General features: G+C 48.2%; 1 protein-coding gene across 1 annotated transcript in view; it reads right to left on the bottom strand.

The window, feature by feature from the left end:
• The window catches only part of FSTL1 (follistatin like 1), a 52,863-nt gene that overhangs the window by 9,083 nt on the left and 16,143 nt on the right, over positions 1-27,637 (bottom strand). Inside the window, exons 3-6 of the mRNA XM_039558451.1 lie at positions 5,879-5,983; positions 4,503-4,632; positions 3,310-3,342; positions 1,544-1,674 (exon numbers count right to left, since the gene is read on the bottom strand). Coding sequence (XP_039414385.1) covers positions 1,544-1,674; positions 3,310-3,342; positions 4,503-4,632; positions 5,879-5,983 — 399 coding nt within the window. The remainder of the gene's footprint in view (positions 1-1,543; positions 1,675-3,309; positions 3,343-4,502; positions 4,633-5,878; positions 5,984-27,637) is intronic.

The raw sequence follows: 27,637 nt of genomic DNA, 5'->3' as shown, positions 1-27,637 counted from the left end.
ATAAGGTGGATTACACCTGACAAAGAATCACAGAAACATTAAGGTTGGAAAAGACCTCCAAGATCATTGAGTCCAACCTCTGATGGAACACCACCTTATCAACTAAACCACAGCACCAACTGCCACATCCAGTTGTTTCTCGAACCCTTCCAGTGGTGTGACTCCACCACGTCCCTTGGCAGCCACTCTTTCCCCAGGCTGTAGCACTGCCTGGGGCTGTTGTGATGCAAAGGCAGGACCCAGCACTTGGCCTTACTGAACCTCATACTGTTGACCTCGGCCGCAGAAATTCACCGGTTGGTACAAGTAGAGGCATTGTTTTGCCATAGGAACTTCCACCCAGTGGCTGGGATCAGTGCTCCAGAAAAAGTGGGACAGTAAAGAGAACATGAGGCTGCCTGCCTCTGAGCTGCAGCCATGGGATGTCACCAGCACACTGACAGGCGTGGGGACAGCAGGTGTGAACAGGTTATGCAGTGACAGTGCAACAACCCTGTGGCTGGCTCACGCGTTTCAGCAAAGCCCATGACCTGGGGAGACCCTGCAAAAGTGGCTGGGGACAGCACATTTGCAGGGAGAGGGACCGACACAGGACACTGCTGCTTTTGGGTGCTGGCAGGCACTGACAGGAGTGCCCAGGGCAGTGGGTTTCCACACACAGAGCAGCTTTAATGGCTGCAAATGTGAGGATGCTCTGTGGAGCGAGGGGACCAGCTCCTCTGTCTCACCAGGGGGTGCCATTGCCATGGCAAATTTGCTGGCAGCGCTAACTCCTGTCAGGCACCATTAATCTCTTGCTGTCAACAGCTCATGATTTAAATGCTCTCCCCTCTTCCCCACCTGCTCCTCCAGCTCCATCCTGAATGCTTTGAAGTCTCTATCAGGAGCCAGGCACGAGGGGGAGGGACACAGCAGTGCATGTGGCAGGAGCATGGCAGAAGCTTGGGATCTGCTGGTTACAGAAGGGGGTGGGGATTGGCTGAGGACAGACTGATGGGGAGAAGAACAGTATTATTGCAAGGCCCAAGACACAAGTGGCTCCTTTCACTCTGCAGAGTACTAGGGAACTGCCAGCTCTTGGCCACAACTGGGACATATTCCTTTAAGCCCCCCAAGTGTCCCCTATATCCATCTCAATATGGCCTTGGGACTATCTGGAACAAAGGATCAGCTGCCACAGCTTCCTGCATTTCCAGCACTTTCACCTTTTTTCCTCTGGCTTTTTACCCCTGAGATTAGTAGTTCTCTACTCTGCCACAGGCACATGTGGCTTGCCCTCCTCCTTTTCCCCAGGGCAGGTCAGACACCAGGAGCTGGAGAGGCTCCACATCTGGTTGTCACAAGCTGCGTCAGTGGCTCAGTCAGTGGCTGCTGCAGGCAGCCCATAACACATCAGGCTGTAGGACTTATCAGATCCCTCTGGTCCCCAGTTCCACAGGCGCATCACACACTGGAGCCTCTCAGCTGCAGGCACAGCAGCTGTTTTACAGTGACAAGGCAAGAAGTGTTGTTTGGGCTCTGAGGCAGGTGCTGCTCTACTTGCCTTGAAATATTTGTCCAGAACTTCACTGTAGTTACTGCCCTTGGAGAACCACCCATCTGGGATAATCTCAGCTTCCAGCCACTGAATGACCCGGCGACGAAGCTCATCCCTGTCCGACTGGTAGCAGACAACTGTAATGGGAGACAGTGCAGCAGAAGGAAATACAAGGGTGAGAGAAATGAAGCTGGCAGGGAGACCACAGAGAGAGGCCTGGGAATAAAAGCCAGCCAGCCCACCCTGATGGCAGTTTGCAGCCCCTCAGTCTGGTCCTTGGAGTTACATCACTGCCAGATCCAAGCAGATGTGTCATGTGCTGAATAGTGGACAGGCTGTTGGTGACACCATGTGGCAAGGCCGGAAAACAACACTCCTGCCAAAGCTCTTCCTTCCCATCCCTGAAGCTTGTGGAAGAACAACCCCGAGCTGACTCATCTTGGTGTGAAGGAGGGAGGAAGGTAACTGACAGTCCCCAGGCTTCCCGACACTGTGCAGAATTGGCATTCAGCTGTCAACCCTAAAATACCAAAACCTCTATCCTCTGCAAGGGTGAAGACTAGACTGAGCAAGCCTTTCTACCACTCTTCTCCAAGATTTGAATTTTAAGGCCTACTATCTCAGGAAATTTTGTTTCTTCAAAGCCCTGATTTGTCCACTCTGACTGGAAACAAGAGGGGTCAAGTTGGGCTCGTTCACTCACAGTGCTTGCCAGTGTCACAGGTTTCTCCAGGTGGTTATCACTTCGTGTGCTAGTACAAACCATGCCTTTGGAAACAAAACTGAAAGCCTGGCTGTGAATTATCACACCTGCCCAGTGGTCAGTGAAGCCAGAAAAGGAATCAGCATGCATTCACGTCACTTACACACACTAAAGATCTTCTGAATACAGTGACTACTATCACAACCAGATGGAGAGATGAAAAAACCCAGCTCTGTAGGGATTCTGCATGTTTAATTTTGAACTTCTTTAAAACTGCTCTACGGTGGTGGCCATGCTCTGACATGGTCCTTCCTCTTTGGTTTGTATGAGACTTTGCTCTCATCTGTCCTAGGAAATTAAAGTTGATGATTATACAGCTCCAGTACTTAAGAGGTCATGACTGAGAAAAGGAATTCCCCTGATGAAGCATGAGCCATGGTCCTAAATTCCAGAGTCTTAAGTACACATGGCAATACATAAGGGGAGAAACCAAGCACAGGGAATCAAAGAGGCTTATAATTTAGGTGATCATAGAATCATTTAGGTTGGAAGAGACCCTTAAGATCATCTTGTTGGCTGATGGTAGAGGCATTTCAGCTGTACCTCCTGACTCTCTGCCTCTGCACCCATTGGTTCATCACTCCTAAAGCAAAGTTTCCTTTTAAAAGGGTGCTCTTGGAGTTGGGGACAGCAGCTCCACAGTTGTTCTGTCTTATATCCCCAGTGAAGGAGGTCAAAGAGTGCTCCATCCCTCAGTCTGGGTGATGAGCACAGTTTGTGTCCCTGGGGGCAAACTGGGTTTCACTGCACCTTGACTATGCTGAGTCCCTGAGACATCCCGGCATAGTGAAAAGCCCAGGAAACGTATGAGTTCTGAAAGGTTGCCCAAGAGTAAAGAGCTGGGCAATCACATTTCTGCTGATTTATCAACTCAGACTCTGGTACAGGCCATGCGGGGTATGACTTTCACACAGAGCTCTGCCAAGTCCCCCAGAACACCCTCCTGCCCATCTCCCAGAGCATACAAATGCATACAGAGGCCTCAGCCAAACAGGAGACAGCTTCTTACCTGGACTTGCAGCTGGATTCTCAGACTTCTTCTCTGTTAATGGAAAGACAGAAGAGGACATTTCTGATGCAGTGTGTAGCAATACGAATCTTTTCCCACCATGGGTAAAAGCAGAGGAACCTGGGACTCTTTGGAAATATGGGGGCCACATATGTGATTGAGGGGCTGGAATCCCCTGGACGCAGAGGAGATACTGAGGACAGTTTAGATTGAAGAACTGAAGGCTCAGGGACAATGTCATCAATGTTTATAAATCTGATGGAAGGACATGAGGAAGACTGCACCAGACTTTTATCCATGGTATCCAGTAACAGGGCAAGAGACAGTGGGCACATATTTAAACACATGAAACTCTGCCTAACCACAAGAAAACATTGCAGCTGGCATGGGGGATGTTAAACAGCCTCATTGATGAGGCAAAATCCTTGCTCCTAAAGTTATTGAGGTCAGTTATGAACATGGATGATAGTATTGGTTTTAGGAGTTTATCCTGAGAGCATGACCTTTCCTCAGCAGTTAAACTGAGACATTTACCTGGCTGAATCCAAAAGCTCAGAGAGGAGCAGCAGGAGCAAAAAGTTGCCCTGCTCCCCTGAGCGCTGCACTCCCAGCACCTTAGGGAGACAATAGCTCCAAGATTCCACCACAGCCAAGGTGTCAGGATTTTGAGTGCACTAATGAGGGCCTTAACGATCCTGCTGGCCTCAACTAAAGCCTCCATCCATACTCTCTAACTGTGAGCCATGAGGCTCCATTTCATATCTGATGTCTCAACCCCTAATCCTTGCCTGTGATCATTATGCTGCAGCCATGCCTGTCTCCAGCTCTGTTGCAACCACTCTCTTCCACAGATTGTTGATCCAGGCCCTGACTTGGTGACTGTGTTGATCTCAGCCTTGCTCCAGACTGCATTACTATGAGTTTTTCTGGCTGTTGTCTGATTCTAGTTTCCCGAATCACCAGCCCTGACTTTATGACTTGATTTCAGGCCTACTTCATCACCAGCAGCTTGCCTGGTCATCTGGACTCTTGCTTGAATCTGGCTACTGTTGAGAGGCTTGCCTTGTTTACCCCACTCAGCAACAGTGGGACAAGATCTGGGCTGATGAGGCCTCTGCCCTTCCTTGTTATCATGTTTCCCCTTCCAACTCTTTGTCTCTCAGAGTGCAGCCAGCCCTCCTGGCCAGGGTTACCTTTGCAGTGGCCATCGTAATCCACCTGGATCTTGGAGCCAGTGAGGCAGGCATCACGGTGCAGCTCACAGTGGTTCAGATATGTCTTGCCATTGCTCCCGCACACAGGCCTCTTGTGAGGTTTGCATTTCTGTGGGAGAGCCAGAGAACACAGCGTTTTACCTGCCTCCTTGGGACAGCTAGAGGGAGGCAGGTGAGTCCCCACCATCAGCCCAGCTCAGAAGTCCTTGGCATAGTCCCTTTGGCCCTGTGTTTGGAACAGGCTAACTCATGCATCATTACCCCAGAAAAACCCACGCAGGGAAGTCTGTGGGTGTGAGTTCAAAGGCCTCCCTTCATCCCAGTTTCTATCACCACCAGCATGACAGGAGTCTTTCTGAAAGCAGACCCTGCAGAGAAATCAGTGCTCAGCATAAATACAGAGCATAATCCTGCAACTGCTGCTCCATGTGCCATGGACATGTCACAGGTGTTTCTGTGCCTCTGGTCTATGCACCTGTCCTTGCTTGGCTCCATTGCATCTCCCTGTAGACTCTGCTCCACTCTTCTGCAACCAAATGGCAGAATAAGCCATCAGCCATGAACAAACAGCACAGCCTAAGGCAAAGAGAGTTCACCAGTGCCACTGTTGAGGCTATGAGCTTCTTTCTTCTGTCCCTTTTGGGCTGGCCAAGCCTACCCAGAGTGACAGACTCTCTTCCTACTAACAGGGCACTTCACTCTCCAGTGCCAGGCTGGTCATGTCAGAGCTGCAGGCTCTGAGGGAAGGGGGAACGAAGAACCACATGGCCATTCCCAGGAGCCAGGCAAAAATGTTTTGAAGGAATGGGGCAGAGCAGAGTAGGGAGACACTGTGTCTCTACAGCTGGGAAAGACTCTTCTAATCATCCCTGACTCCCTGCTGGATAAAGCTATTCATCCTCACAGCACTCTACCACAATTATTTCCATTATACAAAAGCTGATTTTTAGTAGGGTGCTTGTAACCTCCTCAAACAAGACGCCAGTGAGGGCAGGCTGTCTTGGAGCTCACACACCACTCTCTAGAGTGCCCTTCAAAGCCAGCTGCATATCCCATACCCCACTGGGCTTTCCCAACAAAAGACCTCCAGTCAAGTCTCCTGTGCTTGTGAAGACCCTAGGCTGTCCTGCAAGCAGGACAGCTGTGAGTTCCAGACTATATCTACCCTACAGGGCTCTTCTCCCACACAACACTGGAAACAATCCTGTTGTTTGAAGAGGCACTGTGAATTTGCAGCTGCTTCAAAACAGCCATAGCTTTATTCTATCATGGGATCCTTCCAGTGAAAGAAACCCATCTGGGGGGTGACGGTGGTGACACCTGTCCCAGACACAGAACCTGTGCTGCTCCCGTACCTCAATGCAGAGGCAGGTTGGCTCTCCCTTCTCTGTCACTGCACACTCACGCCCAGCTCCACAGAAAACATTGGCACAGATCTTAGATTTGCTCCTTGGCTCCTCCTGCAAGATACAAAGTCAGAGACACAAAATACATTATTTCCCAGAAGAGTAGCAACACAGTTTAAAAAAAATAACACATTTAACTGGTATCAAGACCAAAAGGTACCACGGTGGTGAGGTGGGGATGACAGAACAAGAGAGATATGACTGCAGTAGATGGACAGCTCAGACAATAAGAAAGAGCAGACATAAGAATGAGGGCTACAGTCCCAACAATACAGGGTTTCCTTGAGGTCATTCCTGGAAAATCACCTGAGAGAACTGGAACAAACATGAGCAAGAGGAAGTCTAGCATGAATAATTTGCTCATGTCAAAGACGGCTGTCTTTAAAATTTCTTCTCATGGAGGGTAGGGAGCAGAAATGTCTTTGCTTGAGACATTGAGGAGGAAGGTGAACATATCCCTAGAGGAAGGTGCAATAGCAAACAGGCAAAAGAAATTGCCATCAGGCACCAGATAATGTCCCCGTCACAAAAAAGTCACAAAACTACATGACCCATTATCTTGCTTTCACTGGTCAAGATTAAACACTTAAAAGGAAGCAGAGCTGTCATGGATAAGATAATTATACAGTAACCCTCCCATAATGAAAATTCCTTCCTGGTTCCTGACAGCCTGCAGTTGACTTATGCCCTGCAGCACAATTTACAAGCTTTACAGTTTTCTCCTAGCCAAAGCCATCACAAGTATTGTTGTTCACATTTTTTTTTTTTTTGAGTCCCAATGCATTCCTAAACTGGTGACACCTAGCATGGAGTATTTCCATAGTTTAATCATGTTTTTGATACAACCACCACTTACTTTTATCAATTTAATGCCTTTTTAAAATACACTTTTAAAAGAGAAGGTAGTTCCAGGGGTTCAGACTTTGAAGACCCTGGCTTAATTCCCTGCTTTGCCATTAATTTCATTTGGGACTCTCATTTCATCTAATATTTTCCACCTGTATGTTGAGTATCTGGTATATGCCAGCCAACTGGCTTCTGCAACAGTTTTGTATCAGAAATAAGATTGAGGAATGAAAAATAATCAGTGAGATAAGTCAATGATATCTGCTGTGTTTCTTCCTTCTAATACAAAAATATTTTTTCACCTTCTCATCTATTATTCTTAAAATCTGCTCATTTGTGGCATCTTTGTACCTCCATCACATACTTTTGAAAATAGGTGATGAACTAGAAACATAATTTCTCAGAAGAACAAGTGTTATTGACAAATGCTGAACACATTTTTTCCTCCTGTTTATTCTTTATCCTAATTTTTTGTTTGTTTTGCTTTTAAACCACAATTTCAGAGAGCTGCTGTCTTTACAGCCCACAGAGACAGCCAGATCATTTTCTGAATAACCTTGCCCTGGTCTTCAGAATGGTTTGTTTGCTGGCCTACTGCACAATTCATCAAACCTGAGAAGGTCTTTTCAAAGCACTGCAGGAATCCCTCCAGGTTCACACAGTGACAAACATCTTTCATACTCTCTATAGGTGTTCCTATTTTGCTGCTTATTCTGTCAAATACAGTATTTGGACATGCCAATCTTAGCTGAGAACTGTATCCCATGTCCCAGGCCTGTTCTCCCCATGAAGGTAGTGTTATCCTCCCTCTGCCTTTTAACCTCCTTTCACATATTGTTTCTGAGCTACAAGCGACACACTATCCCTTCTACTGCATCCACCACTCTCTACTCACCTTCCAGTGGAGAGCTGGGGTAAATGACCTGGGCACTTCTGGGGTGGGATGGCACAACAGGAGTACTTCACTGCACAAAGCAATCTCATGCAACTCAGGGCAGAGAAGGAAGAATAGCTCATTTTGCAAAATGCACAAAGAAAGACCCAAATTGTCTAAGGCCGGAGTCTGACTAAGGGCACTCACACATAAAATGCACCGTAGCTACCAAAGTGCTGATCCATTTAAGGGGTTTTGAATAATGTGTCAATCCCTTCAAGCAGTCAAAGACCAGAAAAAAACAGCTGGGCACGGCTTTGAACCACCACCCAGCGAGGTCTGTAATCCAGGGGCCTGGCAATAGATGGCAGTACTCTGCCTCTCCCATGGACAGGCAGGACTGCCAGCAGCCACCTCCCAGTCCATGCTCACCGATGCCAAACCTGACTTTTGATTCCTGTCTGGGACTTAAGGCACTGCTACAATGCAACCGGCCTCAACAAGCATCCGCAGTGCCCAGGATCAGGTTGCACGACTCCTCTTCCCACAGGAGCTCACTTGGAAACCCGGTCTCCAGTGTGGCCAACCATAGCTCCCTCCCTGGGAGTGCTAAAGCACTCCCACAGCTCTTCCATTGGAACACGGGCTGGGGATGCTGGCAGGGTGACACTGCCAGAACAGCTTCTGAAGACACCCTGCCACCTCCCAGGCTACAAGCCCACACTACTCTGATTTTTCTTATTAATCTAAGCAATACAATTTGCTGGTTGTTTCTTCTTGTTGCCTTAAGTTTTCCTAGGCTGGCAGTGGGTTGGAGCTGGTTGCCACTTTACAGCATGGCTTTCTCCACCTCAGGGTTCAGCCAAAGGAAGAAAAGAAGCCAGCTGCTCTGGCTGCCCTCTTACTGTGGCACAGGGTTTCTCAAAGCCAGCTGTGGAACACCACAGGGTGGGAGCTCTTTCTAGCAGCTCCTGGCTGCCTTCCCAGCAAGTGTGGGAGTCTCCTGTGCACAACTGAGTGTAACAGGGACAGAGGTGGATGATTGGATGAGTACAGTGGGGGGTTTGTGAATGAAGCTTTATAATCTCCCGATTCCCTGGTGATCTCCCAAAAGCTACCAGCCAAACTGGTTTCTTGTGACAGATATTCTGACCTTACCTTGGATCTTGACATGTTTGCTTTTTATAAAGCTTCACCTTCTGGAGTCATGTGAGTGAGGATGGCAGCTGCCACTTTAGTATTAAATACTCATCCTTGCACTTGCCTCATAAAAGCTTGAAAATATGAACTGCAAAATTTAAAACTTTTATATTTTAAATTTAAAAAAAGGACTCCACAGCGTTTCAACATCATTGCCCTTAAATTAATTAATATCCAGATTTGGGGGCTGGAATCACAGCTTTTACACTGTTTTGTCCCTGAGAGCTGCCACTGCTTTTTCTGTCACCCTGTGCTTGGGAAGTGTCACCCGTTCCAGTCCACAGCACGCTCGGGCAGGCGGAAGAGAAAGGGCAGAGAGTCGTTATTAATTGCTGCATGGTGGCATTTCCACTGCAAGCCTTGGCAAGGCAGCTCCTCTCTTCTGCCTCGAGTGAGGTGCCCAAGCTAACTCTCTGTTTGGGCAATGCTTTTACGTACTCTCTGCTGTCCAGAGAGCAAGTGGGAAGGTGTAAAAGCAGCGAGGATGAAGCCAGGGCAGGAGCACCTGGGACTTTGGAATGTCTACCACAGCACAAGGGCTCTCTGACTCTTCACCCTGCAGGGGCATGACCTTCCCAGACATCTTCTCTGGCAAAGACCATAGAGAAAGCTGTTCCCAACAACTCCTGGGCCAGAAGTTCAGGGCAGCTGGGCAGTGTCATGTATGCACAGCCCAGCTTGTCTACTGAATGGGGATGGGAATGCACAATGCTTTTGGAGGGCTGGGAAGTGTAATCCCGTGGATGAAGGTTCTAGCATCTTAACAGGCAAACACTAAACAGAAGACCTGAGCTGACAGTGCGGAGAGTCACATGCAATGCCTCTGCCTCAGCTGTTGCCTCCTGAGGAGCAAGGAGGAAAAAGACACTTCCAAAGCAGCCGAAGGCGAGAAAGCCAGAGGCAATGCCGGTGGTGAAGGATCACCATGGCAACCAGCAATGCAGGGCCTCAAGGTGGAGAGCTAAAATTAGGAAACTAGGCAGTGGAAAGGGCTGTTTCTCATTTCTGGCAGCATCTGGTGCTGAGGAGTTGGACCCCCAACACAGAGTAAGCACAGATGTCCAGAGCATTCCTGAGTCCTTGTCTGCGCCCCGATGTTCAGGACTGAGCGTGACTCGATGCACCAACACAGTGCCATGTGCAGGTCGGCTCAGGATCCCAAGGTCCTGCGAGGTGCAGTGCCTGCCCTGCACTGGTGGGACTGCATGGAAACAGTGTGGTGTCTGCAGTGAGATGTGAGTGATTGTACACACGACAGAGAAGAGGTATTGTGACTCCTCGCCTTTGCAAGGGAGCTGCTCACTGCAGCTCTCCCTTGGCTGCTCCCTCCCCTGGCCTGTCGAGCCATGACTGTCTAGTGTCACTGAGTGGGAATTGGGACTTTCCCAACCAGCCTGTGAAAGTTGAAACCATGAACAATTCAGTGACAAAACACCTCTGTAAGCTCTTCCACCTGCAGAGAAGAGCTGTGCATGCAGCTCCATGTCCACGGTGCCCCACTGCTCAAAGGGAGCAGCAGGGATTACTACCATTACACATGTTCTGGGAAACAAGCAGAAAGATTGCCCTGCTACTAGGTGGGGAGTTAATGTGCTTCACAGCAACCCGTCATACTGGCTTTAATTTTCTGCATACCGTTCCATAGAAAATCTCCTCTTCGAGATCTCAAAAGTCTTTTTCTCAGCAGCCCACACTGCACTGGAGAAATATTACCTACTGTCCTGCTCCTGTTGATACAAGTAACAACCTTTTCTGCTAACAGCAGTGAGGGCAGGTCTTTTCTTCTTTTGGCATCACTTTCTGGAAATCCATAAAATGACTTGACCCTCACATAATGCTCTGTGCTGTTTGCTGTAAAATCGAGGCTTTGTGTTTTTGCCTTGCGTGATGTGCAAGGAAATCACAGTGCTCTAAAGCTGCAGCACTGAAAGCTCCTATGGGAGGCAATCCCATGTATTATACAAACTTGAGTTTGTATAATAATACAAATAAGGCAAAACTAAAGGGCACCAAAATGATGTCTGAGATTGCAAGACATGCACAGATTCTCATGCCTCAGGGAAGGCAGTAGCAAAAGCTGGGGGTAAGTTTTCAGATACAATCAGTACAATTTGCAATAGACTCTCTCCATGCAGTCGGACAGAAATAAGCTGTGCAGCTATGTATTTCAGCCATCTTCCTATCCACATCTTCCCATCCTCATCCTTTTTGCCTGTTCCCTGCCATGACTACCAAGGGAGTAGGGGATCTCTGAACATGCCAAAGTGCCACCTATAAACTGCATAACCTGCACAATTTCTAGAACAACTCAACAACCAGCCATGAAATCTAGCGCCTCGTATAATGTTGTCTTGGCAACGTTTGCTTCTGAATGCAGAAAGATTTGGAAGCACAAGGCAGTAAGTCAACAATGCAGAAAGCTGAGATAAGCTATGTCTCCTGACTCCCAAACCTCCCTCCTCTCCTGTTGTGGAGCTGGGAGGGAGAAGCACTATGTTGTGCTGCAACATCCAAAAACAGAGGGCTGGGCAGCAGAGCAGCTCAGGAGGGTGTCAGGAAAATTTAGCAACTCCTGTACAGTGATGGCACTGAGAAGGCATTTGACTCATGCATTTCATCCCATTACCCAAGTGTGCCTCCAGGCAGAACAGCTCTTTTGGCTGGTGTCCTCCTGCAGAGCTCCAGGGAGACCAGATCCCACATTCACTGCAGGGCACAAACGGGCAGCCAGCTTGTCACCTCCGGTCATTTGTGCAGCTGGCTCTGGCAGCACATTTGTCCCGTTGTTCTGGTTTGCGACTAACAAGCAAAGCACTCGTTCCTCCCTGCAAACCTGACCCAATTCCTGTGGCAGCTCCCTGGATCCACTAACACTCTGGTGTGATGGGGCGGAAATCTGGCAGCAGCATAAACTGAGCAGATTAGCGTGAAACAAGCAGGCACCCCTGACACTGGGTTAGCCATAAATAGATAGGTAAGGCGAACATTGCAGTTTCTCTTCCTTTGGGCTACTGCCTCAGGTTGGAAGAAAATCCACACAAATTATCTTCAATTCTTACTTGGAAGGCTTGAGTTTCGTTTAGCAAAGATGAGAAGGAGATAAGCCAGTGATTCCCAGTTCAGCTCTCCAATAAAACCTACTTCCCAGGACGTCATCACTATTGGGATGGTACAGTAGGCTGTGGAATGATACATACTCTACTTGGAAGGAAACCTGCTGCCAGAGGTTGCTGTACACCCTGCTGCAGGGTCATCTTTTGCACACTTCCTTTGGTCTGGTGTTATCTGGACTCAAAGTAGTACCCTCTGGAGCTACTCCCTCCCCTGCCCCACGAGTTTCCCATCCCTGTCTCCAGGAGGCACATGGTACATGTCCCGCCATTCACACCAGCAAAGGTGTTGTTGGGCAGCTGGGAAGGCTCAAAACCAGACTATCCCCAAGCTAATTAGTTAAAAAAGAAGAGATGTTTGTCAGGCAAAGTCTGGACCAGGGCTGGACTCCCCAAGGGACTGTGACCAGCCGCATTTGACAATGTTCCCAATGCAAACAATATCCTGTTTGAAGGGTGTCAGCATGGGGTCTGTCCTGGATGCAGAGGGGTCTAGTGCCGTTTTAACTGCAGGAGTCCTCCACCCCCAAATCCTAAAGCCATCCTGCAAGTGGCAGAACTAATGAAGCCCAGTTTCCAACAGCTCTCTCTGCATGGCCTGTCTGTCAGCTAGTTACAGGGCAGCTCATGGACTCCTTCCTCAGGGGAGGTCTTCGCAGGCCCCTCTCATTAAGGCAGTCACCTAGAGTCACAAAACCAGCTGGATCCCATTATCTCTGAGGCCTCCACTGCTTTATCAGCTGTGCCGGAAACAGGCTGATAGATTCAAGACTCGCTGGAGGCCAGAGACAGGCAGACATAGCTTTGCTTCCTCAGGGAACCAGGCAGTAATTCCTTTGCAGAGTCCCACTAAACACTTCTCTGGCTCAGCCTCTCCTCTTGACAGACTCAATGTCACTGCTGCTTGCAGTCCTGAGGACAGGTCCTCACTCCAGCCTCCTGCCATGAATCCAGGCCCCCTGCAGCCTCCCCGCCACCGACCCTTGTGCTTCCCTGACAGCATTTTCTTTGTGTTGGAGGATGGACCCCATCTCATTTCTGCCCCCTCAGAGCTTCCATCACTAGTGTATTTCAGCCAGCTTCAATCAAGGGCTGTGAACAGCCATCTGGACACAGTGCCAGGAGGTACTGCACTCCCTGTGGGATGCCTGCCATGGAGGAGCATGTGCCCCAATCCACCAATCCACACACCTAGACATCAGCCAACCCCTCTTTCCAATACTTTGCCTGTATCTCTTTCTATTCTCAGCTGACATCTAGGACTGGCTCTCTTAAAACATCATGCCAAGTGCAACCCCTTAAAGGCTTTTGAATGCTTGCTAGATGAATATTTAATGGCAGCTGACTTTCGCTAATGGGAAACAAGCCAGACCATACATCTCTGCCCATGCTGGGAATCGGGGTGTGTTCCCAGAAAATCTGGATGCAGAGACAAGAAGGCAATAGAAGAAAGGAAGTGCAACTCCCAGAGCTCAGAGGAGGTTCCCTCTCTCCAAACCCATACCTCACCCATTTGTGCGAGACCCTCCCTGACTTGCTGGCTGCTCAGTCCATGATCCATGGATCAGATGTGTCCGTCCTATCAGAGCACTGAACAGGGGAGTGACTGAGGCTCTGACTGACCTCTGTGATAAACGAGGCCCATCAGGTCACTGACCGCTGCATGAGGCCATGGAAAAACAGCATTGCTCATGGAAGCCTGCTCGTAGGAATTCGTCCATGGCTCTGTCAGGGAGATGGAGACGAAGATGTCTGAAGCTCGTATGGCTACAAAAAAAGACTGCCTGGGCAGCATTGCCTTGCAGACATTGGCAGGATGGATACAGAGCTCTACCTCCCCGCTGACCCCTGTGGAGACATGGCCTGGACCACTGGCAGGGTCTGCAGCCCTCACACACCAGCCATGGCTTTCTCATGTCCCACAGTGAGCAGGCAGAAGTTGGTGCCTGCATAGAAAGGGAAGCAGGAGGCTTTTCTCCCCACAAGCTAATCAAGAGCAGAAAGGCATCAGCCAAACAGCTGATGTCTCTTACAGAGTGATGCTGCTAGAACAGTTACAGAGCCAGGCACACCTCTCGGGGACTCCGCTGTGCGAGGACTCTGTTTTCCCTTTTAAGCTGGAAGGAATGTCTGTGCTCTGGCCCCCACAACCTCATATTTTCCACCACAAGCCAATGACCGGTGAGGCCCCATTAGGGGAACAATGACACGAGAGTCTGGGGAAGAGGAAATCTCTACTGCAAAAAAGTCTGGAAAATGGCTGCTAGAAGGAAGGGAGCTTGCATCTGGCAGCACTCTCGCTCCTGCAGCCTCACTCTGCTGCTCAGGCAAAAACACTCCTTATCATCGCAGCTTTCAAAATGTCATGGCCCAGAGCTGCACTGTCTCTCAGCACTCATCCCCTCCACCTATCCCTACAGCACTTCTGGAAGGAGCTTGATTCCCTCCTGCTGCATCATGCGGTGAAATTGCCAGCTTTTCCACAACCACCAGGATCTTTCTTGGTAGTGCTGGCTCCCAGCAGGGCACAGAGGCAGGAGTTCAGAGACTGACTGATCTATGCATACCAAACCAGCTGAAAAGGCTTCAGCTGTGTGCAGGGCAGAATCAGTCCAACAGGAGGAGAGGACGTGATGTTCTGCTACACCATGGTTCTTAGAGGGAGCAGTCAAGTTAATCACTTTGTATTTGGATAGAAAAATAACCCTCATGCACAGGGAAATATCTCAGTGCACGTGAAAGGTCCTAACTGAAGTTAGTCCCACAGGGCCTTAGGGATGAGATTGGTATCATCCTCTCATGTGACAGACTGGAAAAGAAAGGTCCAAGGGAGAAGATTTTCTCTAGAATGACCAGAAGACAGTGGCTCAGCTCCCTCTGCTCTCTGGTCTGGAGCCAGGACCACTTCACAGTGACACACGTCATAACTCCTCATTGGGACATGATTATTCTTTCCAGATCCTGAATGCCCTGGGCTAGCCTCTATTTTGCCATGGCTGAGCTTCTGGGAATGACAATTCTCCATCCTATTTTGTTTAGAACAAAAGTAAAAACAAGACCAGCATTGACTCCTGAATTCCAACGGGAGGGTGATGTTCTGTATGTTGGTAGCACATGAGACAAGTCACAGCACTTAAGAGTGGTCAGAGGGAGCCCTTGAGGGTGTGAAGGAGGAGGATGAGGAGTTCACCCTCAGGGCCTCCACAGAGAAGAGCTGTGCACCACAGACTACTGCTAGCAATTAAACATAGATGCCATCACCTCTCTCTCTAAGCACACCCAGGCTCAGCTGTAAAAGGGAGGTTTCTCTGTCGGGTGGCATTTCCCCAAAGGTATGCTCGTTCCCCTGCAGGACACGAGAAGCCCAGCACTAGAGCCCTGAGATCATCTGCCCCATTCACACAGCTGCCTGCCCCCACACCCATTACCCAATTTGAGGCAGTTTGTGCCATATACAACCTCAAATGTTCCCTTTTCAGCCCCTAAATCTGTGTTGACCCACAACTCCCTCTGTATCATGACAGTCCCTCTTTTTTCATTCTTCATTCCCCTAATTTCCCACACTCTGAAGTCCTGCAGATTTTACTGGTCCAGCTAGTAAGTTTTGTTGCCTCTTTTTCCTCACCAGCTGGGATGATTTATTTCTGAATGGAATCCAAATCTGGCACATTTCTGAGCCATCACCTGGCTCCAACAGAGAGAAGGAAAGAGTGAGCTAAGCAGTAGGAGGCAAGTTAGAATTTACAACCCTATGGCATATCCACACCTCTTCCAGTAACTGGATACACAGGAGGAATGTAGATTGCAGGAAATGCTGAGGTTTACCAGCAGCCTCCAGCTTCTTGTGCAAGAGTCCTCAGTGGTTTTGTTCCCATCGCTAGGATGGGAATCCAATTTCAATGGATTTGATGATCCCTCTTCCCAGCTCTGCCCCTTAGTCCTTCTTTACTTGCCTTCTACCACAGCACATTGCAAAAAAAAGCAATGGAAATTGCTATGTGATTGGGGAAACACTGAGTCAGACTCCGTGTGGGAGAATGAGAACAGAACTGGACATAAGCCAGTTCTGAACTTCCCATTTTCTAGCCTTGCTGAAGGATTTGCTCTGCTCCTTGTTAATGCAGAGCAGCTTTGGGTCTGCTCCACCCAATGGCTCTGCTGGAGAGAGTTCTGCAAGAGTGAATCCTCAGGGGACAGTGCCCTGTCACAGTCATCCCTCTCCTTTGAAGCTTCTCTACTTCATGCAGTCACGAAATCCCCTTTACATAGTGAGAACAGTGAAGAAGGCTCAGAAAACCCCTCATTATTTTGTCTAGACAACTTTTCTTGGTCTGTGGTATTGCGGGAGCATCCATCCCCTTCCTATAGCTGGGAATGGTTATCAGACTAACAGGAACACCTGAAAATAGAAGTGAAGCAAGCCAAACCTGCAAGAGGCGAGAAGTTTGAGTACGGTGTGGAAGTAACCTGGAGTCTGCTCATCAGTGATACATCTGCCAAAAAGGCACAGCTCCATCCAAGGTTAAACTGTGTCCCTGTAGCCAGAGGAAGCTGAAGGCAAGTCTACCAAAGCTCTGTCATACTGCAGCCTACAAAATGCAAACTAGGACTTCAGGAGATGACCTGACAACTGGCAGGTGTGTGTGCCTACTGATTTGTATTGGAAAGAGGAGAAAAAAAATTTTGCTCCAAAAACTAAGTGAAAATCCTTGCTGCAACAAGGCCATTGGGAAGGCCACAGAGGTACACAGGGAGAGACATGCCTGTGTTCTCCACTCTCAGAAACATCACATCAGCAACAAGCAAATCCTATTAAACTGCAAGGGCAGTCACTCCACAGCCCCACACTGAGATCAGGGAGTAGAAGTGTTGGGCCATCTGGGACCCAGCACAAGGGGAACTGTGACCCAAGTTATGATCAGCACGTTCTTTTCAACTCCTGCTATCCCTGGCATCCTTCAGAAAGCTTCCAGTCAAGTCACCAGCACCTGAAACCATCCCTGTGCTGTGCTAACACCAATTCATGCCTATCCTCAAAAGACTTCCCTCTGTGGTAGGAAAAGCTCTGTAAGTCTCTCTGACTTGCACTTAATGGCTGACCTCTTCACTGAGACAGCCAGGAGGAAGCTCTGATAAGGCAAGAAGGCCATGAGAAAGCTGGCAGCATCACTATGAAATAGGCTATAAAATACAGTCACTATGGCAACTGCCACAGCTGGAAGGAAAGAAGGAAACTTCTGAAGTCCGAGGGTTCCCAGCCTTCCTATGGGTGCCCCAAGGATGGATGTTTCTCCAGGCTATCAGCACCACAGCCAACGATGGCCCCTTAGTCCCTGCACTGCTCCCTGCAGCTTGCACTGGACCCGATGTCATCCAAGATGCTTGGTCAAATACAGAGGCTTTTTCTTAGGCAAGCTGCTTGTGCTCACACTGGTGTGTCCTTGTAGGTTCCCTGCCTCACTTCTGATTTAACACAGCCTAAACAGAAGGGGAACAAGAGGTAACTATGTTGTGTGGACTATGGGTGAGGAAGTTGGATGGTATTTCCTGAACATCCCCCTGACCTGTTAGCTTATGATCTGTTCCTTGGAAGATACACCTGCCACAACCACCATCCCCCTCACAGCAATGGAGCAGTATATAAAATGAAGGGGAAAATGAAACAAACAACCTCTGCTGAGCTCATTAGAAGTGGCATGCCCCATACCTACATGGGTAGTCTCAGGGAAGCAGATTCAATCACCAGCACTTCTCCCAGAGCAAAGCTTCCCTTCTGTCCCCATGGCCCCTGTGCCAGGCTGACAGCACAGACTTGCCAGCATTTGCAGCCCAAAGGCAATTCTGAGATTAAGAAATGAGAAAAGTGACCATTGATTTCCTATAACTCCTAAATAAGGCTGGGTAACGTTTTTCAGACAGAGATCTAATTCACTAGAAAATGCAACTTGAGGTAGACCAAAACTATTTGGAAATTTGTGCCTAGTTCAGGGAACAGCTTTGATTCCAAAATGATTTCTGAGATGAAGTGAACTATTTTCCCTTTCTTATTTTTAAATATATTTCATGAGGTTATGTGTGTAAGCTTAAAGGTCAAAGAAAGCAAAATAAAAACATGTTTTGGTAAGCTTAGCAACTTTGCCCAGTTATATTTTTCTGTTGAGAATAAAACATGAATTTCAGCTGACCTAAAACAAAATTTTTGGGTTGACTCTCTGATTCAGCTAGGAAATTAAAAAAACCAAAACCAATAAGTTATTCCAATGGCTTTGTTCCTATAACATTGTTATTTGGTGTCTAAAGCAACCTATTCTTCTCATTCTTTCATCTCCTTCCATCTGGCTCGTTGTGACTGTGTCTGGAAATAACGAAGAACTGATGCAGACATCTCTCTCCCCCTCTCTCTGCAAGCATGGAATTTTTTCCTGTCTAGTTGGGAAGACCTTCGATGCTGACTCCCATGGCTTGACTTTCAAAAACAAACAAACAGAGAAATAAAGCCACATCTCCATTTGGCTATGAGAACCCAGATAGATGCTGCTTCAGGGAAAGCATGCCCTCCTCTGAGTGACTCCAGCAAAGCAGTGATTTAATGAGGCAGCTCCCAGTCCAAATTGTTCCAGGGCTGCAAATACCCTTCCTGCTCTGCTCTGGTCCCCTCTCAAACACTCAGTCCTGCTCCATTGCTTCCCATCCTTCAGGCCCCCATGCCTGCCTCCTGGCTGAGACACACAGTGAGTGCTGCAGCTGTCAGCAGAGGAGGATATTGTTGCCCCTGCTGGCACCATCCAGACCCAGCTGGCAAGCTAATGGGCATCAGAAGGTTTGCATGCAGAAGCTCAAATGGGAGGCTGATATATGCACTAGAGAGATACTCAGACTTGCCTGGAGAAGCAGAGCGTACCCAGGACTCATGCAGAGACAACACAGCACTGCCTCCAGCACTGCCACCAGGAGAGCAGGTGCCTGGGTCTTCCCAGGTCTCCTTCCCTGATGGGCAATTTCAAGAGACACTGCCACACCTCTACATGCACCCAGAGGTGGTTCAACTTGCAGAGGCATGAAGGACTGCATCACTGCAGTCACTTAAACACAGGGCTTTAGAACTGCAGTAGCCTATCTGGCCCCAAACCAGTAAGGGCAGGCAATCATGCAATGATGACAACCTGAGCGCTTGCTCATGTCACCTTTCTCCCTGCCCTGGAGACAGCAACAAGGCATTAGGGACTTGCTGTGAGCTTCAGTAATGCCCTGGGCTAGAAGAAGAGGGCTCCAAGCCCTGCTAGTGACCCTGAGGCTCTCCACGCCTCCTGCAGCCTGCATTCCTAGAAGAGAGATCACTGCTTGAATCACCTCCAACAGCATGAACTATTCTCTAATACTTCCTGAGCCCTTCCCAGGACGTTTTGCTTTCTGCCCTGTGGCCTGGCTGGGCCACATTTCAGAGATGAAAGGCTGTGAGCACACACAGATGCCGGCATCCTTATGCATTCCTGGCTCGAAAGCTTTCCTCGAAGCAGCTGCAGCTGCATTGCCAGGGAGGAGCAGCTACGTCTCAGCCCAGAGACATGGCTGCAAACCCCAGCTTGCCAGGTATGCTGCAAGATCCAGCACAAACCCCTCTAGCTTTGGGACCAGCTGTAACCCCCTCGGGCCCCCAGCTAGCCCAGTGGAAAGCAAGGCAGCTCTCCTGCTTTCCCTGGGAGTTACAACTGCCTTAAGGAGATATGGTGCAAAATGTAGAGACCACGATGCTATCAGCACGCAAACTTGCTCAACAAAAACATGTGTTTCTCATCTGTTTTGTCCCCATGGCTCCCAGAGCACGTCACAGATCAAGCATGTGAAGCACCACTGCCCACAGCTGGGAAACGTGTGCTATAGGGAGGGAACCCAAAGAGCACTTGAGGTCTTGGGCAGAAAATCCAGGATTTGAACAACACCGAAGCAGTCAGCAGGGCAGGCACTTGGAGGCTGCAATACCAACATCTGTGTGCATCCCATCTCCCCTGCCTACCTCTAGCACAAGCCAAACCAAGTTCCCAACCCCAAACGCTGAAGAGAAGTTGGCTCATAGTCTCAGCGTGCAGCTCAGCCCCATCAGAATGTTACAGGGAGACTCTGCCAGTGGCCAGGCAGAATTTCAGCCCAGCATGCTGTCCCCCCAGTGGTTCCCTCTTAAATTTGGCATTGGTGCAAGAGCTCAGCCTTGACCCTCCACAACCAGCAAGAAAAGGGGTCTCCCTGGATGGCCTCCCCTGTGCCCCTCCAAACGCAGCCCTTCCTTCCGACACGATGAAGCTGGCACAGCTCAGGAGATCCGAAGGCAGCTCTCAAGGATCACACCGGCCTGTGGCATCGGCTGCTGGCAGAGATAAGCTCAGAGCCTGGGTGGAAGCTGCAGCCCTCTCTCTCTCACACACCAAGACAGGGAGTTATAAACACAACCCTGTTAAAAAAACCCAACACCACAAACCCACCAGAATCTGTCGAAGAGTAACCAGTAAACCAGCTGGATCCAAAGGGAAAAACCCTGGCCTCATTGAAATGAGAAACGAAACTCCCTCTGTCCTGGGGAGATCTTGATGCCCTCATGCTTTGTGCATGCAAACCAGAGGCACACCAACAGACTTGGGGCAGGCACCTCTTAGAAAATCCATGATTCCCAGGAGTGGCCCTTAGCTGGCTACTCTGCACATTTCTTTGTGCAAGGGAGTCCCTGTCACAGGGGCTGGCCTTCCCTGTTGTGAATGCTCTGAAAAGCAATGTCCTTGCAGTTTCTGTGTATCACATAGTTTGAGGCAAGTGCTCCCCTATTTCCCTCCCCTGTCATGTCTCAGAGGTGGGCTGAATTAACTACATGTGCTTTTTCTGTGATTGTATAAACTGCACCACTGCCATATGCACACAAGACAGAATACAGCCAGAGTAACGAAGTGGCTCTTTTTGTGTCTCCTCTTTACACGGGTCCTTTCTCCTAATACTTTCCAAGACAATTATTCTTTCTTCACACCACACAGGCAGTCAAACGGCCCCATTCCCACACCACCTTACTGAAATCACAAGGCAAGAAAAGGTGGCTTTGTGACACCCAACTGATCACTGAAACAACTCATGGCTGCTGTAGGAGCTGTGGCTGGCACAGCTCTGTCCCTGCATCCCAGTGCTGCTGAGCCTCAGGCCCCCTGGCATTGTCCTTTCCACCCTCAGCCTTGCCCTGAACAAGGGAACCCCAGGCAGGAACAGCAAAAGTACCATTCCAGAGGAGAAATTAGTTGTTTTCTTCACACCACCACTGTAGTGTGGGGTTTTCAGCAAGGATGCTCCTGGTAATAACTCAGTCACCTGGAGTGTCTCTCTGCTACACAATCCTTTCTGCCCACAGGCTGTTTAATTTCTCTCTTGAGCGCCAGACCTTCTGTTCATTAGCACTGAAACTTTCTCCAGTTGCCAGCAGCTCTCATTGCTCTGTGTTGTCAAACTGAAGACTGCTTCCTGTCCTGTGTTGTCCCCTCTCATGATTGATTTTTACTCCTGTAACTTTGTCCTTGTGGAAACTTTATTTCCTCAAGGTGTTTGGGCAGTCACGGTCTTTGATTCCTTTCTAATGCTTTGGAGTAAGATGAACTCCAGCTCCCCACTCCCTGCCTGTCCAGATGATTTTCCTTGCCCACTTTTCCAGCACACTGGTCCTACTGCCCTCCAGCATTAGTACATATCCCCAACTCTTGCCTTTAATGGGATAACACACTTGGAAAGGACACAGGACTGGGAGGCACCTTGTGAGTTACCAAGTCCATCTCCATGTTACCGATGCTCCCTCTTTGTGCAACTCCATTTACATGATACTGATTAGAGGCTGTTATTTTCGGCTGTCTCACACCCACAGAAAGCCTGGTCTCAAAACTGTCTTACAGTTATAAGCCTTCCCCTAATGTCAAGGCTGACTGCATTCATGGCTGATTCATACATATTTATTCAAACTGGCATAGGAATACATTCTGTGCTTTAGCTACTCTAAGCATATGACTCCTATACTTTAACTGAAACAACGTATTTCCCTCCCTGGCATTTCATTCCCTTGTCTTGCTCAGCATAAGAGAGGAAAAGAGAAAGCAAAAACAGATGCCTGACTTAATAAATAATGCTCTTTTATAAAAGTAATCTCTGTTTTGATTGTTATCAACAATACTTTTAAAGAAGCATGAGATCCAAAAATCTTCTACTGCAGTGGAAATCTGGGACAGGCCAAATCAGAGGTGAAAATATGCAGTTTAACGCCATTTTATGGCCAGAAAAGGGCAAAGAAAAGTTTCAAAACCGAATTTAATATTTTCACTACACTGCAAGTGTAGCCAAGGTTCTAATCAGGACAGTAAGTCATGATCATCAAATTCCTGTTCCTTCTAGGGAAACAGAATCCTCTGTATAAGATGTGACATGCAAGATGAGGGATGGAGACAAATACAATAGCCTGGGAACAAACAGAACGACATGAGGCAGCTCTAGTTTTGTTTCAGAGAGGAAACAGCCACCTCCAGAACTAAATCCCCTACTGTTTTGGAGCTGATATCCATTATTGGCCATGCTGTTATCTCAATGGGCAGCTGAAAGACAAAAGACAACATTTTCCCCACATTGTAAACCTTCTCCAATAAACCAGGGCTATGTTTCAAATTATTTGTAATTGCCTCTAAACCTGCAATTAAAAATGCCACGCTACAGGCAACAATTGCCATGGACGCTTGGGATCTCTGCAGGTATCTAAGTGCCCATGCACCACAAATAGAGCATGCAGAGGGCCCAGGAACAATTCCTGGCACAGAAGGAGGAGGAGGGTAGAGATGCTGCCACAGACCAGCTCATATCTGGCTCTTCCACTTTTTTCCCCCAGCTTTAACTCCCATGGAAACAAACAATTCTTATGTGCAGGCTTTTGCAAAATCTCTTCAGCAGGACCATACGTTCATCCTCCTTGTTCCCCAAACAGCCCCTGTGATCCTGCTTCCCAGAAGGCTAGTTAAGCACAGATGGATTCAGACACCCTTGCCAGCCCTTTGCCTCCCACAGTCCAGGCAGGCAACCCACGCATCGCCCCAGCACGGGGACCTGACCCTGAGGAGCTGGAGACCTCCAGCAAATCCTCTGCTGGCATCTCCAATAGAAGGCAGCAGACCACACAGACTTAGTTGTCCTCTCTTCGATGAAGAATGCTCCCTTCTGGGCAAATTTGAGGCTTGTTTTGGGAATGCAGGAGGGATGCAGAGGATAGAGAAAAAGGGAGGGAGGAAGGCTGCATTGTTGTCTCTCCACTCTTGGCTGCTCTTTGGGTAAATAATGAACTTTTGTCTCCAGGGCTGCTAATCAGCTCTAAATGCCCTCAAAGAAAGCAAACAACAGCACAATAGGAAAGCCCAGAAATAAATCCATTTCATTATAAATTCATTTTGTTTTCATTCCATTTTTCTTGCTAGCAAGAAATTTAGGTTAAGCTAAGCACTTTCTTTTCCCAGCAATCTCGGCTGGCTGTCGGCTAATGCAACAGAAAATTAAGCTTTTGACAGTATAATGGCTTTGTTATGAAAAAAATGCAATTATATTCTTTCCCAAGACAAATTCTACAGCATTAAGTGTCTGAGAAATACAGTATTGTCCTTGAAGCTGTTGGTGAAGGAATTTTACATGAAGAAACAGCAGGATGAGCAGCCTTCATGGGAGATGCATTTTACTGCATAGTTCTCCATTGCTCAGAAATGCAGACAAGATTTCATAGCAGGGACACAACCCATGTGCCAGATAACTGCGTTACACAAGCTTTTGCCTCTACGCTACTTTCAGTTGTGTCACCAGAACTGGAGATTGTAACCATCTGAAGACTCCTCCACGGCGCACAATAAACTATGGCAATTCATCAGCATCAGCTTATCTCCATGCTGGTGTTTCTAACAAACTCATTAGCAATAGCTAAGGCTGATAATCCAGGAGTGAGGAGAAAGAGTTTAGAACACTAAATGGAGTGAATTCGTAACAGATATCACAGATATTTCAGTAATCCTCCATGTCTAGGCTAATCCCAGCAAAGCTGCTTGAAGTTCAGCTGTGGACAGGAATACCCTGAGGCAGCAGGAGAAGCCACCAAGGGCTTGACAGTGCAATCCACTCCTGAACACCACACAGAAAGGGAAAAATTGAGGAACCGTATGGTTTTGGGATGGGAGCAGAACACCAAGGCTCAGAAGCTGTGCTTACCCTGGGAAATTCAAGGGAGCCAGGCACTAGCAGGAAAATCCCAGGCACCCAAGCTCAAAGAGAGGATAAGGCCAATGGTATGCAAGTTCTCAGACATGATTTAGAGGTTAGCACAGACCCCTGGTAACCAAGAAGTAATTCACACACAGCATCTCTAAGTAAGAGCTAAGGCACTCTAACAACACCATAGATGTTGGCCATTTGGTCTCCCTTGGCCCCACAGTTGGCAAACAATCCCATGCATGTTTAATTTAATAATGCAGACATTGCCAAAGCCATGGCAGAATCTCAGCCACAGCCTCTAAGGAGTCAAGCACCATGATGGGAAATGCAGTAAAGGCCAAGGTAAAGGCATAATTTTCCACACATCTGGTATTTGCAAGACATCCTTGTGACTGGAAAATACAAAGACATGCCAAGCTATGTATATGAAACGGCAGCTCTGATCCCGCTCCAACTTTGCTTGGGTTTGTACTTCGCAGCCTGACCTCCTCTAAAGGTCCTCTGAGGAATGGAGAGCAGCTGAGCCAGCAGATTCACAGAATTCAAGGTGTCACCCACTCTTAAGGGTGTAATAGGTAGCACCCCAATGCTTAAAAGCAGCCTGACGCTTTCTCTTATGAAAACATCTTTTCCACTCCTGAGAACTTTGCCAGCTCAGGTTGAAATGTTTCCATGTCAGAAGTTTGCCTCAGGGTGACTTTTCCTTTTAAAGTGTCAACAGAAAAAGGTCAGTGGTTTCTAAGAACATGATTAAGTTGTTTTGTCCATGTTTGAGGAATTGTTAAAGTTCAGTTCAGAATACAGAGCAGACCTCAGCACCTCTGCAAGAGCCTGAATTTGGTGGGAGAGTCACCCTGGTGCCTCTTGCTTATGGAGAGATGGACACATCTCTCAGGGACTGTAGCAATCTAGTGTGTGTTTGTGGAAATCACCAGTTTACACACTAGTGGCTTTTTACTTCTGAAACTTCAGTCTGCTGAGAACAATCTTTCCCCTTACACCTCACGGATCCAAATTCTGTTGCTCAAACACGAGCTAAACAGGAATGCCAAACAAGCTCTCTTCTGGGATTGCGGGATTTCATAGGCATCTGCTGCTTGGGGTGTAGCATGGAGCAATGAAATTAAAAGCTACATCTCCTTTTCAGGTCATCCGTCATTACAGCAAACAAGGCTGATGCCAGAAGAAAACAGGACAAATAGTACAAGGGTGAAGAACTGAATCAGCAGATGGTTTGCATAGAAGGGGTGGGCTCAGGACATGACTGATAGCACAGAGGAGAGGCAGGGCAGGTAGGACATGGCCATCATCCCCTGGAGCTAGAGTCCCGTGCGGGTCCTGGATCGTGTGGCAGCAGGTCCCAGTGCGTGTTTTATATTCCCTCATCAAGCAACCACATGGTGGGCTGCAGCCCAGAGCCTGAATGAGTACAGCAGCAGTCTGAATTCACAGGTACTATAAACCCTATGCCTGTGAAGGTGGCTGAGCTACTGCTGCTCCACCCATGAAAATTCCCTCTTGGTTACTGGGTAAGCAAGCACTGTGGAGCCAAGCACACAGGCAGCTTACACCCTCATGTCTGACCTTCAACTTTTCCTATTTATATTTGCTCAAAAGAGAAGCCCAGCCCTGTGCTCTTAACAGTACAGAGCCAGTGGTTGCCACCACCTCTCTAGACAGAGGATGAAAACCACCTGAATGTGGTGGTGTGACTTTATTTGCTTGTCTTTGGTTAAAGCAAGAAAGATGTTGTAACAGCTTACCTTACAGAGGTTTGACAGCTGCTCAAGTAACTAAGCAGCAAATTAAGCAGCAAAAGCTCTGGTTACTAGTGATAGGGCATGAGGGAATGGCATGAAGATGTGTCAGGGGAGGTTAAGGTTAGATATTTGGAAAAGGTTCTTCACCCAGATAATGGTTGGGCACCGGAACAGGCTCCCCAGGGAAGTGGTCACAGCACCAAGCCTGACAGAGCTCAAGAAACATTTGGACAATACTCTCAGGCTCACTTGTGATTCTTGGGGTGTTCTGTGCAGGGCCAAGAGTTGGACTTGATGATCCTTGTGGATCCCTTCCAACTCAGGGTATTCTATGATTTTAAATGCTCTAATGGGCTGAGATAGATGATGCTGCAGACAGCAAAATAAAATTACAGATGCTCTGTACCACAGAAGAAAAAAACATTGAGAATGACAAACCAACTGCAGCCAGAGCTCAGCACTACAGGTCCCAGGTGTCTTCCTCCCCAACAGCAGAACAGCACTCATCTACAGTAATTCACTCCTAGAAGAGTCAGGGTCCTTCTGGGCAGCCAAGTCTTGCCAACACAAGGCACCACCTTCAAGTGCCATTTGCCCTGATCATACAAACAGCAGCCACACAAGCTGCACATACCTGCCCAATTAATTTTTCACAGCAGCTGGAGCTGAAGCTCAGCAGATTTACACCTTGGAGCTCAGGAACACGAGGCGGGGGGTATTCAAGGCAAAACAAAGGTAGAAAAAAGATACATGACAAGGCAATGACCCCCACAGATGTGAAGGGTACCTGCACAGCAGCAATTCCTCCCCGAGCAATGAAGGTGATTGTGCCAGACTTTGGGGAATGTCCCAGAAACCTAGAAGTATACAACAGCAGTGGAAGCCAAGATCTCTGCACAGACAGTAGATCTCCAATTACCAAAGCCAGGTCAGTTGGCTTAGAAACAGATTATTTCCATGGGGTTTTTTTGCTTGCTCATTTAATGATTACATTTTTTATGTATCTCTTTTTTCCCATACAACAGCAAGAAGCCAGACATTGTGAATTTTTGGTAGCCTCCCTAATCAGTGGGGGTGTCTGTGATGCAACTTGCAAACACAACCCTACCCATGCTTTTGACCACTGGGGCTCCCAACTGCTACTGCTTGAATCAGAGGTGACACCACTGATGATCTGAGCTTGGCTTCCCATCCTCCTGGGAACCATACTACAGAAGATTGATGTTCCCCTTTTTACCTTTTGTATCCAGCCCTGCATGCCTCCCTCTAACCTCCTCCATCAAAGAGAAAATCTGATCTGCTTCAGTTCTTCTGCCAGGGGAGAACATTCCTCCAAACAGCCTGACGTTCACAGATGTTGGAAATGCTTAGTGATACAGAAAGGAAACAAAAATCTTCAGCCTCACTGGAAACCCAGCCCATAGCACCAGCCTAACACTGCCTGAAAATATCTCATCTGATCTGAAGAGCTCAGCTCCACAAAGTGAGGGCAGTGACCATGCTCTCCCTTTGCAACAATGCAGAAATGGCCGAGTTCATGTTTCTCCACAAACCTCCTTGTCTGTGGAACTATATAGACACTAGAGAGATACATGTGGCAGGCTGAAACATGGTGTTTTTCATGCTTTATGTCAAAATCAAATTAAAGGCGGGGAGCACACTTAGTTTG

Source organism: Corvus cornix, chromosome 1 (assembly GCF_000738735.6).
Source record: "Corvus cornix cornix isolate S_Up_H32 chromosome 1, ASM73873v5, whole genome shotgun sequence".
In the NCBI taxonomy this organism is placed as follows: Eukaryota; Metazoa; Chordata; class Aves; order Passeriformes; family Corvidae; genus Corvus; species Corvus cornix.
This window is presented reverse-complemented; position numbering and strand designations above follow the sequence as displayed.